Source organism: Fusarium odoratissimum (assembly GCF_000260195.1).
Source record: "Fusarium odoratissimum NRRL 54006 unplaced genomic scaffold supercont1.66, whole genome shotgun sequence".
Lineage (NCBI taxonomy): Eukaryota > Fungi > Ascomycota > Sordariomycetes > Hypocreales > Nectriaceae > Fusarium > Fusarium odoratissimum.
Window position 1 is genome coordinate 1 of NW_022158740.1, and position 15,712 is coordinate 15,712.

At 45.4% G+C, this 15,712-nt stretch overlaps 5 protein-coding genes across 9 annotated transcripts; all 5 read right to left on the reverse strand.

The window, feature by feature from the left end:
• Window positions 1-225: 225 nt before the first annotated feature.
• Window positions 226-1,392, reverse strand: FOIG_16098 (uncharacterized protein; the record flags this gene model as incomplete). The annotated part of the gene is made up of 1 exon (XM_031217520.1): window positions 226-1,392. The coding sequence occupies one exon, from the start codon at window positions 1,390-1,392 to the stop codon at window positions 370-372; it is 1,023 nt and encodes a 340-aa protein (XP_031052719.1). The 3' UTR covers window positions 226-369.
• A 3,418-nt stretch (window positions 1,393-4,810) lies between these two features.
• FOIG_16099 (uncharacterized protein) lies at window positions 4,811-6,075 on the reverse strand. Its single transcript, XM_031217521.1, has 2 exons — window positions 5,717-6,075; window positions 4,811-5,660 (listed from the first exon to the last, which is right to left on the reverse strand). Exons 1-2 carry the CDS (start codon window positions 5,978-5,980, stop codon window positions 4,917-4,919), a joined length of 1,008 nt encoding a protein of 335 aa, XP_031052720.1. The 5' UTR covers window positions 5,981-6,075; the 3' UTR covers window positions 4,811-4,916.
• Window positions 6,076-6,443: 368 nt separating this feature from the next.
• On the reverse strand, window positions 6,444-7,901 carry FOIG_16100 (uncharacterized protein). 2 transcript variants are annotated; one of them, XM_031217522.1, is made up of 2 exons: window positions 7,014-7,901; window positions 6,444-6,958 (listed from the first exon to the last, which is right to left on the reverse strand). In XM_031217522.1, the coding sequence occupies exons 1-2, from the start codon at window positions 7,673-7,675 to the stop codon at window positions 6,751-6,753; spliced, it is 870 nt and encodes a 289-aa protein (XP_031052721.1). In that variant the 5' UTR covers window positions 7,676-7,901; the 3' UTR covers window positions 6,444-6,750. The 2 variants fall into 2 exon arrangements, with proteins under 2 accessions (XP_031052721.1, XP_031052722.1); XM_031217523.1 differs by having other exon boundaries at window positions 6,532-7,863.
• A 2,022-nt stretch (window positions 7,902-9,923) lies between these two features.
• On the reverse strand, window positions 9,924-11,965 carry FOIG_16101 (uncharacterized protein; the record flags this gene model as incomplete). 4 transcript variants are annotated; one of them, XM_031217524.1, is made up of 3 exons in its annotated part: window positions 9,924-10,527; window positions 10,604-11,578; window positions 11,636-11,965. In XM_031217524.1, 3 exons carry the CDS (start codon window positions 11,700-11,702, stop codon window positions 10,004-10,006), a joined length of 1,566 nt encoding a protein of 521 aa, XP_031052723.1. In that variant the 3' UTR covers window positions 9,924-10,003. The 4 variants fall into 4 exon arrangements, with proteins under 4 accessions (XP_031052723.1, XP_031052725.1, XP_031052726.1 ...); XM_031217526.1 differs by having other exon boundaries at window positions 9,924-11,578; window positions 11,636-11,695; window positions 11,748-11,874; XM_031217527.1 differs by having other exon boundaries at window positions 9,924-11,578.
• A 947-nt stretch (window positions 11,966-12,912) lies between these two features.
• Window positions 12,913-13,501, reverse strand: FOIG_16102 (uncharacterized protein; the record flags this gene model as incomplete). The annotated part of the gene is made up of 2 exons (XM_031217528.1): window positions 12,913-13,427; window positions 13,492-13,501. 2 exons carry the CDS (start codon window positions 13,499-13,501, stop codon window positions 12,913-12,915), a joined length of 525 nt encoding a protein of 174 aa, XP_031052727.1.
• Window positions 13,502-15,712: the final 2,211 nt, after the last annotated feature.

The window sequence follows — 15,712 nt, forward strand, 5'->3', positions numbered from 1 at the left end:
GCAAAGCGCAAATCGAGGCGTTTGTTGTGCACTTGTTAAGGATTTAGGCGTAGACAGGGCCACTTTCTTAACATTTGTATGCCAAGAAAGTGTGATGACAAAGGAAGGTGTTTGAGGAATACTTATCTCGTAGGCAAAGAGCAAGGTACAGGGTACGCAATGAGTTCAAGGAAGCCAGATATTCCCATTAAATAGTGCCTGTGACAAGCTATGACTATTTTAAAAACATGAAACTAGCTAGGTTTAATTCAAGAATATGATACAAATCCCTTAAAATCCATAAAACATACGTTTTTGGAATGATTTGTTCCTTACGTGCCTATTCTCCTACTATTTACTCTCATTGAAATTGAAAGTTGTGTGTTGGATCTAGCAAACGTTATCGATACATGTGCAGAGGCCCTTGAGAGGCATTTTGCCTTCCAAGACTTGTCGGCGAAAACACTCTAGATGCATTAAATGAGCGCCGCAGTCTTTCCAAACGACGTGTTCGACATCTACCGGGTTTTTCTTACTTTCACTGCAAAATCCATCTTCGCATACTACACAGGTCCGGGTCCCGACAGCGCGTTCACGGACCAACGAGTCTGTCATGATGGTAGGGAGAGCAGACTTGGGGTCGTTATTTTCCTTTTGCCTTTCAATGTCCGACATGAGGTCGATGATAGTTCTTCTGAATTTCTCATCAAATTGCTGTAAAGCCCACAAACGGATGTGTTGCGGAGAGTCATGGATGGCTGTGGCCAAAATTGTGATATCGCTTGCATAGACTACGTTCAACGCGTTACATAGGGTTTCGTCGATATCCATCTCCAAAAGTCGATGATAGACCCTAACTCGATTGGCGTAGACGGTCATCTCACCCCCCAAACCTTGGTTCGGTTGGGCTTCATCTTGCATGATATCATGATCGCTGGCAGCAGGCATGGTATTGTAGCCATGGTCCAAGCGCTTAGCTGGTCGGTCTGACTCCAACCCGAACTGCCCGTTCATTTCATCAATGTTTCTCTTATTGCTGCGTGGACCATCAACGTTATCGGCCCATATAACACCTTGTCCATGATCCAAGCGCTTAGCCGGTCGGTCTGATTCAGACTCAAGCTGTTCACTCATCTCCTCCATGTTTCTCTTATTATTAACGGGACTATGCATTATAACTTCCTCTTGCATGATATGGCCATGACGCAGGCGCTTAGCCGGTCGGTCTGACTCAGGCTCGACCTGTCCGCCTATTTCTTCCCTATTTCTCTTATTGTTAGGTGGGCTATGCATTATAACTTCCTCTTGCATGACATGGTCATGATGCAGGCGCTTAGCTGGTCGGTCTGACTCAGGGTCAAGCTGCCCGTTCATTTCATCAATGTTTCTCTTATTGTTGCGTGAACTATACATGTTTGTGGTAAAGTCCGCGGAGCTGGTCTCAATGTCATTTTTCGAAAGATGTACGAAAGGGATAGATATGCCATTCTTAAATTTCTTTTGTGCATGTGAGCCGTTTTGATCATCCGTTGAGTCTCTACTTCTTTTCATCTTGACGTGTCCTTGATTCGCGTTCTTTTTTACTTTTGTTTTAACCTTAATCACTTTGCCGTTTAACCCTTATATATACAGCTGACGCCAAAGTCAAAAAGGTCACATCTCTTTCTGGCGTTGTGGCTTTCCTTGTTGTAACAAAAAGCCATATCGATCACAACCAGCTTTGCAGCCCGTTCTGGTATTACGGCAGCCTGTACTGGACTGTCTGTTCGTTAGGTATCCTGAAAACGCGTCCTTAGTCCGAATTATACACAGAGGTACGTACCAGTCCGATTCCATAGGTACTAGATTTGACGGAATCGTCTAGCATATGAATCTACCTCTGAGAATTCATCGGGCCGCTAGACTCTGGTATGAACCTGTGGCGAGACAGAATATGGTAAGATACTGTACCATTCGCCTCCATTCGAATGCATACTTTAGATAAAAAAAGCCTTCAATAGGTTACCCATCATGTTGAGAGGTTTTCGACATAAGAGCAGGCAAGTTTGGAACAGAGTTAAACGATCAACAACTTTAACATCATTTAGCTGACTCTCATTCGCTGTACATTTTGATACATCCTTTGCATCCTCTACAGAAGGCTCCGTGTCTCATCAATATTGATGCAGTTACAGAATCCCCAGTGTGACATGCCGTACTCTCTAATTTTGTCCTGGAACCATTCAGAACGCACGAGGTGAGACTTGCACTTTTCCAGACGGCGTCGAAACTTTCTATCGTGTATGCCGTCTCACTTAAGCGGTACTTGATACTGCTACATGAGTCTCCAGGGTTTCTAACTATCTCTACTGTACAAAGCAGAGCCTTTATGCCATCTGGGTTGAAGAGCCTTGGGACTGTGAGACCACGAGCGAACTCGCACTCTGCAAACATTGTAAGCATATCTGAACTACAGGTGTCGAAAGCATACCCAAGATCCAAATCAGATCTGGGCTGGAGCGTCACCAAGCATAGTAGCTCATGCTGCTCGACTATCGACCAATCCTGCCGAAGCAAGTGCTATAGGCTCCACTTTCTGTTTGATTTTTCCTCATGGTTTCTGAAGCTCGATTGGCGCCTTCATGCTGACCTGGCTCAAGTAATTATCCTGTGTGGCTCACTATAGCAATGGGAGACTCTAGTTGCTTTTTAAGCCACTTAACAAAGTCTCAAGGACGCCTGGGAGGTTGGTTAGATCAGTCCTCTTTGTATTTAATAGCAAGAAATTTGATTAGACAGAAACATACAATATACATCTATGTATATAGGCATCGAAACATTGGCATCCAGCACTATTTGCGGAACAGGGTCTGAAGACAAGATGTTGACCCTTCTATGTTCTGGAGAGCCTACTTACTAACGTATTTCCCCACCACCCCGTACACCCCTAGACCCCGCACACCTCAACACCATCGACGCGTCATCACAACAAGCCACTTCACTCTCTTCTGTAAAATTCAAATTAAATCCATTTTTTTTTCTGTTAACAGAAATGAATTCGCAAGTGTCAGATTATGAAAATAGAATGCAATTGGCAGTAGAGGACCAAAAGTTGATAGGTTTGCGAGCTTCGGCGCGAAAACATTCAATTAAACTGTCGACTTTGAAAGATCGATGCGCCGGCGGCCAAGACATCAGAACGGCACATCAGAAAGACCTGTCGCTAACGGTCGTGCAGGAGGATGACCTTGTTAACTATATTATCGAAAGAGAGCAAGCTTTTCAGCCTCTGACGAGGCAGGAAATACACGACTTTGCACAAGCGTTGTCTGCCGTCAACGGGGGCGTCTCGTATATCGGCAAGAACTGGGTCGACAGATTCATATCACGCCATGAGACAATAGAAATGAAGCCATCGAGAGTCATAGATGCTTCAAGGAAGCGTTGTGTCACGGAGGAGACGCTCACGGAGTACTATGACGGTCTCAGCTATGTTGTTGAGTCCAAGAAGATCTTACGGTCTAATTCGTATAACGTAGACGAGACTGGGGTCCAACTGGGGGAAACCAACGGCGGGACTGTGGCCGGGACCGTCATGACTCCTAGTTCAGAGCGTATAAAGTCAGACAATTCTACTTGGAGCTCGATATTGGAGTCTATATCAGCAGACGGTCGTCGTCTCACCCCGACAGTCGTTTTTAAGGGAGAAAACCTCCAAGGACAGTGGTTTCCGAGCGTTTTCCCTGATTGGAAATACACTGCAAGTCCTACGGGTTGGTCCAACGCCGACATCTTCCTCAAATGGTTTATGGAGGTATTTATACCTGAGACTACGCCGTCAGACCCGTCCCAATGGAGACTTTTAGTCCTGGACCAGCACAAGTCACATATAACAGCAGAATTGATGAAAAAGGCTTGGTTAAACAAGATTTGGCTCTCTTGGTTACCCTCACATTCTTCACATATTACACAGCCGCTCGATGTTGCGGTATTTGGACCGTTAAAACGGTACTATCGCCAATTGACCCGATTTTGGGCTTCATACGAAGCGACCTCACCACATCAGCAACAACTATTCCTAAAAGCTTATAAAGAGGCTTCCCAGAAAGCCCTGACTCGAAGGAACATAATAAGTGGCTTTTCAGCCACTGGTCTCTTCCCAATAAATATACAGAAGGCGTTGAAGTCTTTGAAGCCCAAAGAGAAGAAACGCAAGTCATTTCAAGGGCCTACAACACCAAGGAAGGTGCAAGTCACTTCCGAGACCGTGTGGGGAACGCCTCAAGGAAGTCATAATATTAAAAAACAGCTCCAAGAGGCTCAAAAAGACGGAAATCCGTCAATTCGCGACTTCAAATGTATCCTGAAGAAGGCGATGAAGTCCATCGACAACAAGAACAGTCAAATACAGCGCCTGGAAGAGGAAAAAGCCGTTCTTAAAGCGTCAGCAGCAGCAAAAGCTCCTACAGGTCGGGTCCCCGTTCAATTTAACCCTAACCAAGCTTTTCCTGAGATTGAACAGATCATTACAGCACGAGATCAAGCCGAAAGGAATGTCTTACATCAGATCAATGAAAACAGACGGAAACTACAGAAAAAAAAGCCGCCAAAAACACCAACGGTAGAGAGAGCGTTCTTTAATCAGTATCTAAAATCCTAGCTTAATTGAATAAATACTTGTTGTTATATAATTGATTGTAGTCATCTACAGATCCCGATGTGAGGTTATCACAGGTGTGCGGGGACTAGGGGTGTACGGGGTGGTGGGGAAATACGTTAGAAAATAATATGTGTACATGTAACCGCATTTCTTATCCACACCAAGCTGGAATAAATTATATATCATAACATTCTATTATTAGTAGGTCTGAATTGTTTTCCTTTTACCTTAATTCTACAATAATATTATGACAATGCGACCAAGTTCCTATGAGATTGTCGATTTCCACGACCTTCCTTTATGCCTGTCTATCATACGTTGCATGACCTGTTGAATCTGCCAGGCGACTAAACACTATCTGCGCTACATAGTGTCGGTTCTGCCTTAAATACTTCTCGGAAATAGCTGGTGGAGGTTGGCAAACGTGTTTCCAGAGAGAATTCAAAGTTTCCATCACCACAGCCTCTGTGTTATCCCCTATGGATAGACTTCCGTATAGGATAATCTTGGCGAGCATGCAGCATGATTCGGCAATAACAGAAGGCTTGATCCCAACAAACTCTCGATGGTAAAGCGATATTTCAGACAAATAAGCTGCCATACTAGCGAGTTCCTTATTTTCAGGCTCTCCTACCAGCAAGAACTTGATACCTTGGTCAGTTGTTGGATGACCTAGTACCCAATCTAAGGTGAAGAGGATCGATATCTCCATCTGAGCTATCATATGTTCATCAAACATGCCATTGCACAGTTCGCTTATCTCTTTGGCCGATGGACGCGCGAAACCTTTCCCTTGGTAGGCTTTGCCGTCATATTTGGAAGCAATCCAGAGCGCGGCACTCCCAAGCAACAAGTAATATTCTTTGCCAATCTGCTTTCTCGAGCAGTATCGATCGATCAGATTGACTGAAAGAAACAGAACCTGTGGGGAAAGACGAAAGTACTGGTGTGACTGAACTACAAAATCAATGAGGCTTGACCGCAGTTGCCACGTAATTTGCATTTGCTTTTCGATCATGGAAACGTTTGGAAGGGTCACACTCTACTCGATGTTAGCTATGAAACACTCAATATCAGCTCGTTTTTGCGAATCACTACCTCCATGTGAGCAAGGTGCTGCATAATATCTTCCAGGTAGTCACCTTCCTCCCATAGCAGTATATCGGCAGAGCTAGATGCTTCCACCTTTTCTTGATTCGTGACAGGAGAACCGGCAGTGGAAAATAGAGAAATTGCTGACTTTTCTGGAAAGTCGATCATGCTTTCCTTTGCTTCTGAGCCCATTGTTACTAGTTTGACTTCCCCCATTTCTTCGACTCTTTCTTTCGATCTTTGTTCGTGTATGTCAGTTCGGCTATTCATTTTCCTGCAAGACTTTCGGCAGAGAGATTAAAATAACTTTCGCAGTCGCAGCTATGCATTGAGGATAGATGCCATATAATCTCATTTTAGTCAAAATACAACGGATTTAGAATTCCAGAAACAACTGTCACAGCTGACTGGAAATATACAGTACAATATTCGACACACGGAAACTGAAGCCTGTTCTGGACTTTACATTGTGGTAACTTCCCTCGCTTGCTCAAGCGATATAAACCATCAGCTATCGGGAAAAAAAAAAAAAAAAAGATCTTGGGGTCGGGCAAATGTCACGTGATATGCTGGTACAGGGTAGGTAAGGAAGGTTCGGGCCAAGTGCTGTAAAACGACATCCGAATACATTCTCACCCGAATTCACTTTCGTATATCAGATACCTATCCTGGCATATTTACCAAAGTTCAATTGCTGCTGATGAAATCACAAATGCCTTCAAAGATACAGAGTAAGCATGCCTAGCTGCCATCTTGTAGGCTGATCTGCTTTGTCGATTTTGATCAAACACCAATCGAGACTGCATTCGTCAACATCAAAATAGCCATGTAATGAATTCGGGTTATTACCGCTGTCTGCGGTCTCGTTTTAAGCTTTTGGCTAGTTTATGACTAGTTATTATAAATTCAAGTATTGCAATATATGCTGTTTCTTGAACTTGGCACACAATTCTGTTACCTGTCCTTTCCAAATGGAGAGCTTGTCGCAGATACGAACAGCTTCCCGCCCGTATGATAAATAGCCTTCTATATATGAAAAGCTAGTCTTGCTTCAATGACCGACGAGATTGAGGGTCTTTTTTGTCTCCACCAGCGGTTTTGTCATCCGTATACTCATCATTCGCACAGGACGCAAGCGCTAGAGGTTCATGAGCCTTAATGCTACTAAGCTCAGTCAGTCCAATCCATAAACAGGATTCTACTAAAAGTTGATAAAGCCGTGAGGAAGATTTGACTGCCTCTCGTGATCTGCAATCTGGTCAGAGAGAAGCTTTCGATGCTTTCTGCTAAGGGGCATACTGACCGAGATAAATGATTGGATACGGATCGATTCATGACCATTACCAAACCAACCGCGCCAATGTAGACTGCCACTGCCCCAGGAAGAGCAGATGACTCTATAGCCAAGACAGCACCTAGAAAAACAGATTGGGCGTATATGGTGGATTGAGATTGAACCTTGGTCAATCTAATTCGCTTAGATGCGAAGATGAGCAACCGGGTATAGAGGAAAGCGTGCAGTAGTTTGACAACAGCTCCATGCAAACTGGAATCTTTGCGAACGATCGCCATGACAGCCAGTATCGGTCGTATGATGGCGGGCGCCTGGTAAGCCGCCCGTGTCGTTTCATTGCCCCTCAATAGTGGCCTGGCAAGTCTCAGAGTTGTCAAGGAATGGATCAAACACAAGATTGTGTCCATAATGTCCGGCAGGACAGTGCCCTCGATCGCACGTAGATAGTACCTGGCCAACTCGATGACACCAGACAGTATATGCAGTGTCAAGGTAAAAATCCTTTCCTGATGCCAACTGGCACGGTAGACTGGTAGACTGCGGCGCGTATGGTATACAAAGATTAGGACGTAGACCGAGCTGAGAAGGAGACGCTGAGTCCCAGCCTCCAGCAGTAAACCAGCCCATGGTAGCCATGGCTCGGTTCTGCTGTCTTCCATACTAGCGGTCATGCTCTGTATACCCTGGGGATAGTGTGATAGCGACCTGAGATGCGTGGATTTCAGTATTATGGAGGCCGACAAGATCAGACTTCTCGGTTACTCTTGTCAGCAGTAGGTTAAAGCTGGGGTCAAGGCAACGACGCTGCTACCTTCCGTTTGCGCTGTCAAATGCTCAATCTTTAGACCGTGGTTTTGAATGAAGGCTAACTTTGAGGGCAGGCATGGAAAGTAATACTTATCCTGCTTGAAATAATCACTTCCTACGTGCTGGATGGCCAAAAAAAGACAAGAGTCAAGAACCTCACCGTGAGACTAATTGTACATGTGAGACTCCACATATCCAAACGTCCATTAGGGTGGCATTCTGAGGAAAAAGCATTCTGATACAGATCGGTCAAAACCCGCCAAACTGGTTACTATCAGACACAATTAGCTAAGAGGGTAGATAGAGTCATAGGCTTGCACCCGGACCAGGCAGTGGCAAGTCGTAACCGCATTCCAGACACCATGTTATAGATACCTTCGCTATTTACATACATAAAACCTTACTGACCGATCAAGTCTATGCAGTACGGTGATCTTGCCATTTGCCAACCTTCTTATCATCACGGTTATCTTTGGTTATTATCAATAACTTTTAACTACGAATGGATAGGCGAGAGTATTTAATTCCCTCAGGACTGTCCTTACTTGAGCCTCCATTATGTGCCCAAGATGTGCGAATACGGTTCAACGGAATAGATCGTTATAATGGCTAGATGAATTGGTCGAAGACAATGTAGTTTGCTGTAACTATGAGCCATATGGCTTTGATACGGGACGAATAACGACCGGGCTTGAAGGGATCAACTATGATAAAGTAACAAGGGCCATAGTCTGCAATGATTTAGAGGCCATATTTTGCTACGTTTTCTTTTCTTTTCTTTTCTTTCCGCCACAGGTCCTAATACTTACATAGCCTTCACTTTAGGCCATAATTCTGAAAGCACAATTTCCGCTTGCCACCTCTGAATATGGCAGTAAATTAATATTCTGTTCTTTGTTAACTTGTTGGAAAGCCGAAGTTGTTTTTTATGGCTTGCAATTACTTCAATAACTAACAACAAGTAGGCAGATATTCCTGCCTCATGACATTTCGAACATACCTCAAACGGTCTCATCTAGGACATGGCTCCTACCGAATACGAGAAGAGGATGAAAGGGTAACAGTCTTGCCATCTGTTGAGCGAGATTCTTGGCGTTATCAGTGGACGAAATTTGGAATCAAACTACGGTTTAGCCAAGTCACGGCATCACTATTCTCTAGGAAAGTAGTGCAAGACTTTGAGCGATCCGCAGCGCCATCCCCTCATTCATTTTCAAGCCGAGAGTCATACCTAGACCACTGCAGAACAACCCATCTGCCCAGTAAATAAGGCTCTGCGTCAAGCGGTAATCCAGGTTCTACGCCGTTATACCTGGCTGATATGCGTTAGAGATGCAACCACGAACCGTGTCCTGTTGGTTGTGTTTCTGACAATGTTAAGCAGGAATAAAATAATGACATAAGAACCATCTTTGGAGACGGGAAAAGAGAGAATAGAGGGGGATAACTCGGAGCTTGAATGTACGAAACACAAATTCGGGTGGCAAATTTAGTCTCATAAATGTATATACGTACAACGAACATGCTTTCATGTATAAATAGATGACTCCTACTTTGCCCCCGGATTCAAGCTCATTTTGTGTGTTATCCATTCTTGTAACTTTCATCCTTATTTGAATTTTCTACGATCAGGATATCGTTCTAAGGCGAGTTAGAACAACCCCGTTAACATTCGTGTCGGGCGTCTGGATGTTTTCATGGAGTGAGGAATGACACTGTAACTCTTGGATACTGTATAATTATGATAAGGATGATGATTGATATTTAAATTTAAATTGTAAGTGACAAGCTGGATGAACTACTCTTGCGTATGACAAAGACATGGTTCCTATATATGGGAGTGAAGGCACCTGATTCTTCAAAATTGCTTTACTTCTTTTTTTTTAATTCTTTTTCACTTGAATTGAATTGTATCGCTATTTCGAGACCGACGGCTTGCAGGCTGATCGAGCTGGCCTGTATCATCCGTCTTGTTCTTGGCCAATCACAGTAGGTGGTAAATACAATTCCTCCACTTATTATTGCTTTAGGATCAGGAAATACATGCTGGTCGAAGGGCAAACCCATTTATTACATGCCAAAACCGGATGCCATCAATTAATTCCTCTCTTAGCTTGTTCTCTGTACAGAAAACATAATGAGAGGGCTCCTTGAAGGCTCAGCCAATCAGCTCCTTGTCAGCTCTTCATTCTTCAAAGTTTCGGTTTGCATTTATCAAGACTCGCTGGGGGGAAGAAGCAAAGCAAACTTTCAGTAAAGTTCTCCCACTTCTCTTCGGATACGATCGGCGCCGTTATGTAATCGTCGATCGGATCATGATAATGGGCCTCCGATCTAATTTGAGCTATGATTGTTTCGTACTGCTCGTCTACCAGGGGATCTTCGCATCTCACTCTGGATACGTCTTGGGCTGGTAAATGGATCAAGGCCTTGCCGGTAGATAGACGTTCGTACAGTTCCAGGACGTCCGGTGAGATCCCTGAACATTGAGCGGCCTCGTAAGCCATACGGTGACCGATCGTTTCAACCAACGGTCGGCAAAATGGCAGAATGTGCTGATTGAAAGCCTCGGTCCGATGCTTTCCGTATCCTCCAATCTCCGTAAGTCTTGATTGAATTTCGGTCATTAACTGGTGCTCTTGCTGCGCCAAGGGCGCTAACGCGTTCTGACAGGTTGGAAGTTGTAGTTTGCCGCCAAGGAGCTCGGAGACCAAACCTAGGAAGAGAATTTGTCAGTCATTCGTTCATTGTTAAGCCAATATGGCAAATTTAAAGAAAGTTTAGGTACGCACGAATACATAGTACCAGCGTGTCGCCTTCAGCTATGGAGTTCCCCTGAAAGGTCAAGTCCAGTTCACTGATCTGATTGAATGCAAAAAGGCCTCGCCATCCGCATCTCTCGGCGAGTTCCCCCAAGACCCGTGATGCTTTGATCACTGTCGCTTTAAAGATCGTGGCAAGCGCGTGTTGCGTCGGATGGGCAGGGTCCGGGCACATGCCCACAGCCCAATGGGCGAATGCGGTCAAAATCTTGCCCTGGACCCATCCTTCGACGATAGGGCGCTGCTGAGTGCTGAAGCCGATGATTGGCATAGCCGAATGTCCATCGGGCGCCGTGATAGTTCTTCGCTCGCTGTAGAGAGCAGCTATACGTGTTCCGACTCTGATAGCGGATATGCCCATGATGGAAAGCGACAACGTTCCAACAGCAACACGCCGAATATGGCACAGAAACTCGGCACGCTCATTCTCTGGCTTAGCGGGTGAACCAAGCAGGGCATTATAGGGCAACTGAACACGATTAAATGTCGTAATTGCATGATCCAGTGGTTTGGTACCAGGTCTTGTCGGTAATATTCGCGACGAGACTCCAGGTCGCATCGCATCTGCGTCGCTGAGAAACACAATGAAAGGCTTTACGCCTTGGTTCTTCCCTCGGACCATCAGACGGGCGAAAACGATCGCGACCCGTGGTATTCCGCAATATGGTGTTGTAGGAGGCATTACTTTTGATGCTGCTGTGGTAGGAGTATGCAACTCGAAAGAGCCATCAGCCTGCAGCGTTGCCGTGGTTTCCAGGTTGCGAGCATCTAAACCGTGACCAATCTCCGTCAGCATGAACTCACCGCAAATTTCAAAACTCAGTAACTTTGTGAGCAAGTCTTGTAGGTCTGGACGCGCCTTGGCGAAATGGCTGAGCGTTCCTATGCAGAGGTTCACATGGATTGCTGCGATAATGAAAGCCGTCATGTCGCGAGCGGCAATCACTTCATGGACTCGTTAGACAATATCACTATGCGAAACCATCATCTGTTGAGGCTTACTGTCGAAATGAAAATCCCAAAACCTCTTGGTTAACTTCTCGATATCGTGCAACGTCAGATCTACCATGCGACGATCTTAGCCTAGTTCGCCGAGAAAGATAGTTGTACGCACCGCTATGTCGACACATCGATTTGGCCCTCTCATAGTGCAACGCCACGTCTACTGGCCGTGCGGGGGGAACAACATCATAGTCGCGTTGCCAAATCTCTTGGTTGAGGATCGTCTTGGAGTGGAACATTTCTCTCAGTAAAAATTATATCAACGACTCGATGCTTTCAGAACGATGGCAGACTCTTGGTTTACATGAATAGGTTCTCCGCAGGTATGGGTTCGTGGGTTGATAATGAATCTTACGAGGTCAGCCTCCATCGGCTTTTAGTAAGTACAGGTTTCGGCAATGTTTGACACATTCTAGGTATTGACATGACACTTGTCCAGCCCTCAAAACTGGCGCTAAATACATGTTCGAAAACAGACGTCGGTCTATATAGGCGCATTAGCTGTCATATGTGGGAACATGGGTTAGTTTGGATGAATTCGCAATCCTCATTGTCTTAACTAACCTAGTGAAACGCCATTATGGGACACTTTTCCCTGGGTGGTGCATTAATGGGCGAGGATTGGCTCAAGGGGTTTCTAGTATTGTGAGCGCTTGGTAAATCAACCTAGAGCAACATATACTCCATTGTTCAGTCCGGAAGTCTCCTTAACGCAACCCCTAGCACGGCGCTCGGCCTTCTGATGATTTATCTTGCCTACAATCATCTTTCACTGGGGCAAAGATAGGAAATATTGGTAAGCTTTGATTAAGTTGGATCCTTACTGTACTGTACTGGACTGTACAGTATTGTACTTACCAGAAACAATGCAATGCAATATCAATCGGAACTGTGCCAATCTAGTCCTTGAAGCAGTCAACATGCTGGTCTGTATTTCCGGTCGTGGCATGTCTGTTTCATATTCGCGTGGTCGTAGATCACCTAGGATGTAGCATTGTCTTTCCATATAACTATAATTGATGCATAATTAAGCCTTATTTATTCCGGCTCCGGTGGATAATGTCATTCACTCTGGTTTAAAGGTGTACGAGTTAAGCTAGATATAGTCAAAGACAAGATCCGTAAGCCCTTATCCTAAGTACCCGGGCATCTCCCAATAGCAGTTTGTATTCCTACGAGACGTCGCTGGAATTAAATTCGATCAAGCCGCTCGCTCCGTTTCTCAGTTTACAGTGTTGCTGAATCATGCAAATGCCTCTTGCCGTCTTTTTTGTGTGCTACTTTTGGACCTGTTGGCCGTCGATGGCGTTATATGACTCGACACTGTTGAAATGGCCGAGACGAATTAAGATCCTAATCTTCCTCCAGACCCATATCGCTACCAACACCATCATAGTCATGAGAACCAAGAGCTCTATGGCTAGGTACGTAGCAAATCTTGCCGTAAAGCTACTGGTGTACCACACGAGAAGGCCAACCAAGATCTCGAGGACGACGAGATCGACCAAGACCAGAGGTGTCGAGGCTGCGATGAGATCGAGCCTCTGAAAACAAGGTTTTGATCGGTGCATTATCGCGATCATGATGGCGACAATGGCGGTCATTGTGGCGCTCATCAGAATGGCCACTACGGCGGAAGATCCTTCGGTCAGGCCATCAGCTCCCGCCACAGCAAGCGCTGTGAACGCGAGCGATATGGTGCCCAGGTTGGCTGTAAATAGCGAGATGTAGTTATAATGATGGAATAACCTTGCAAGAACAAGTGTCGACGAAGGGCCCAGTTCTCTCGTTACTATCAAATTGAGGGGATTGTCAGGCTCAGAAGATCCATAGCTGGATGCTCTCGTCGGACTTACGTTGAAGCATTTCGATGTATTTGGACAATCAAGGCAGGAGACATTACCATTGATGAAAAATATGGAAGACAGCTCAGCATTCGTGAATGCACTACTGTATACTGTGTACTGTATGGCCTTGAACTTCACAGCACCACGTTGAATTTGAGACCGATCATATCATAGGTAAAATAATGTCAACAGATCATTAATCATCTCTACTGAAATGGCAAGTACCTGAGAACTACCATAATTCGTCCGTTATTATCCGGTCCAGGTTTCAATGAATGTTGTTTGTTGCCCCTACGTAAGTCAATGGTTCATCCACCCTGAAGCAGAACTGAAATTGGCCTTAGTATGGCGGTTACCACGCATGTGCGGTGTGAAATATGAAGCATGCTCGGGAAGCATAGTTCATACAAAACAAGACGTATCTTGACGTCATCATCGCCCGTCACATCTGCCCCAATCAGTGCCGTGCGGTCTTGTTTGTAAAGGGTCTAGAGGTGATGGCTCACTCTTCAATCAACGAAAGCTATAGGTTCCCGCATTCGGCCAGATAAGGCCTGGGTCGTCACTACGCATGGATATATTAAAAGACCTCTCTGCCGCCTGTGGCTATATGAATGCACTCGAAAGCTTTTCCAATACAACGTGTACGCGTGTACTCGCTTGTCTGGCCATGAATACAATCTCGTACAAATTATGTGGCTGCGCGCAATATTGCCAAAGTGCAAAGGACCAGGATGGCACTGACCCTTACATTCCATACCTACCTTCGTCAACCAATACGTCGGCCGATCTAGTATCATCCAGGGACGTTGGAGACGTCTGTGACTCAGGGCCAGGTGATCAGCATTCGTGGCTCATAAGGGCCAACAGGTGTCTGATAGAATGGATCTGTCCTGATTGCAAAAACCCAGAACAAGGCCTGTTTTTCGAATGCCATCATTGTAGACGCGTAAGATGTAGACGATGTGTGTAGACCGGAGGTTACGCACGACTGGCGACCTTCTATGCGTAAACCTCTACGCTGCACATTGATTTCTTTCTCTTTCTTTTTCTCTATCCCTCCTCGTAGTGCTTATGCTGTAGTAAGCATGCTCTGAAATCCAACAGCAGACACCATACCTCACTTTAATAATCCGCCGAAAGCCACTGTATTCTTAGATGACATGCCGTCAGTATCTCTGCATCAATTTTCTTTCATATCTAGCATCGAAGAGATTTGTTCTTCACCGCAAATGCCACGCTCCGTCTCAATTCTACTAGACTTGGAAATCGATGGACTCATGATTCCGAACATAGTTTGAGTATATCGATGTCAACATCTCTGACCATAGCTGCGTTCAAGAAAACGGGATTTATTTATTTATCTATAGCCACCATATTAACAATAAGATCTCTCACATTACCAGACTGGGCCATGCGAAACTCCCCACATGCCCTCCCACTTGTGCTATACTGCAAAACAGTACACGTGGCATATTCAAGATGAAGATCTCCTCAACTAGCGTGATGCAATATCATCTTTCGGAAACATACTAACGTTGACTGTTCTAATGTAATCCTGGTGAATATCCCCGATGGTCAAGTTCAGCTGATCTGTGGCTTCTAAGAGCCTGTAAAAGAAACCCCGGTGATATACCGCATCCTCCCGCTGCTGTTTGGCTTCTTGCGCGAGACGTTCGTTTTCGTATTCCAGGGTGGCGATATTTTCCTGCAGTTGCATCCGGGTGATTGCGTCGTAGGCTGTACTCGTCTCCATCATGGAGAGCTGGTGGCTCAGCATACTTACGCGCTCAGTTACATTGCTAGACTCCATTGCATCTACGTTGAACGTTGGTACGCAGAATGGTGGTGGGCTTCCCGAGCGCAGTTGACTGCCTGCCAAGTCGCTCTTGGTGAATGACACGGCATGGAAGCTTCTTCCCGCTTCTATACAAAGCCTTTGGTATGCTTCGATTCCGTGGTCGTCGAGATCCTGGGAAAACAAATGGGCTACTTCCGCCGTATAAGTCCACGTGTAAGCATGACTCTGGTTCGTCGTCAAACTAACCTCGGCGGGTTCAACCTTGACACCAGTTCTCCGTTCTACTTCTGTTAGACGAGCAAGTTCTGCTCTCGCGGGTTATGCACTAACCAATGTGTGCTGCAAGCCTGTCCCTGCATCGTCGTAAGAGTAACCCATCCTCGCTTGTTTCTTGGCCCATATCGCCGGTTCCTTTATATGGATCGAGTC

Bases quoted from the DNA above. Each gene is read 5' to 3' on its own strand.
- FOIG_16099 (XM_031217521.1), bottom strand. From the start codon at position 5,980: ATGAATAGCCGAACTGACATACACGAACAAAGATCGAAAGAAAGAGTC. The intron at 5,661-5,716 runs GTAGTGATTCGC...AACATCGAGTAG, and splicing joins AGCACCTTGCTCACATGGAG to AGTGTGACCCTTCCAAACGT.
- FOIG_16100 (XM_031217522.1), bottom strand. From the start codon at position 7,675: ATGACCGCTAGTATGGAAGACAGCAGAACCGAGCCATGGCTACCATGG. The intron at 6,959-7,013 runs GTCAGTATGCCC...ACCAGATTGCAG, and splicing joins GTATCCAATCATTTATCTCG to ATCACGAGAGGCAGTCAAAT.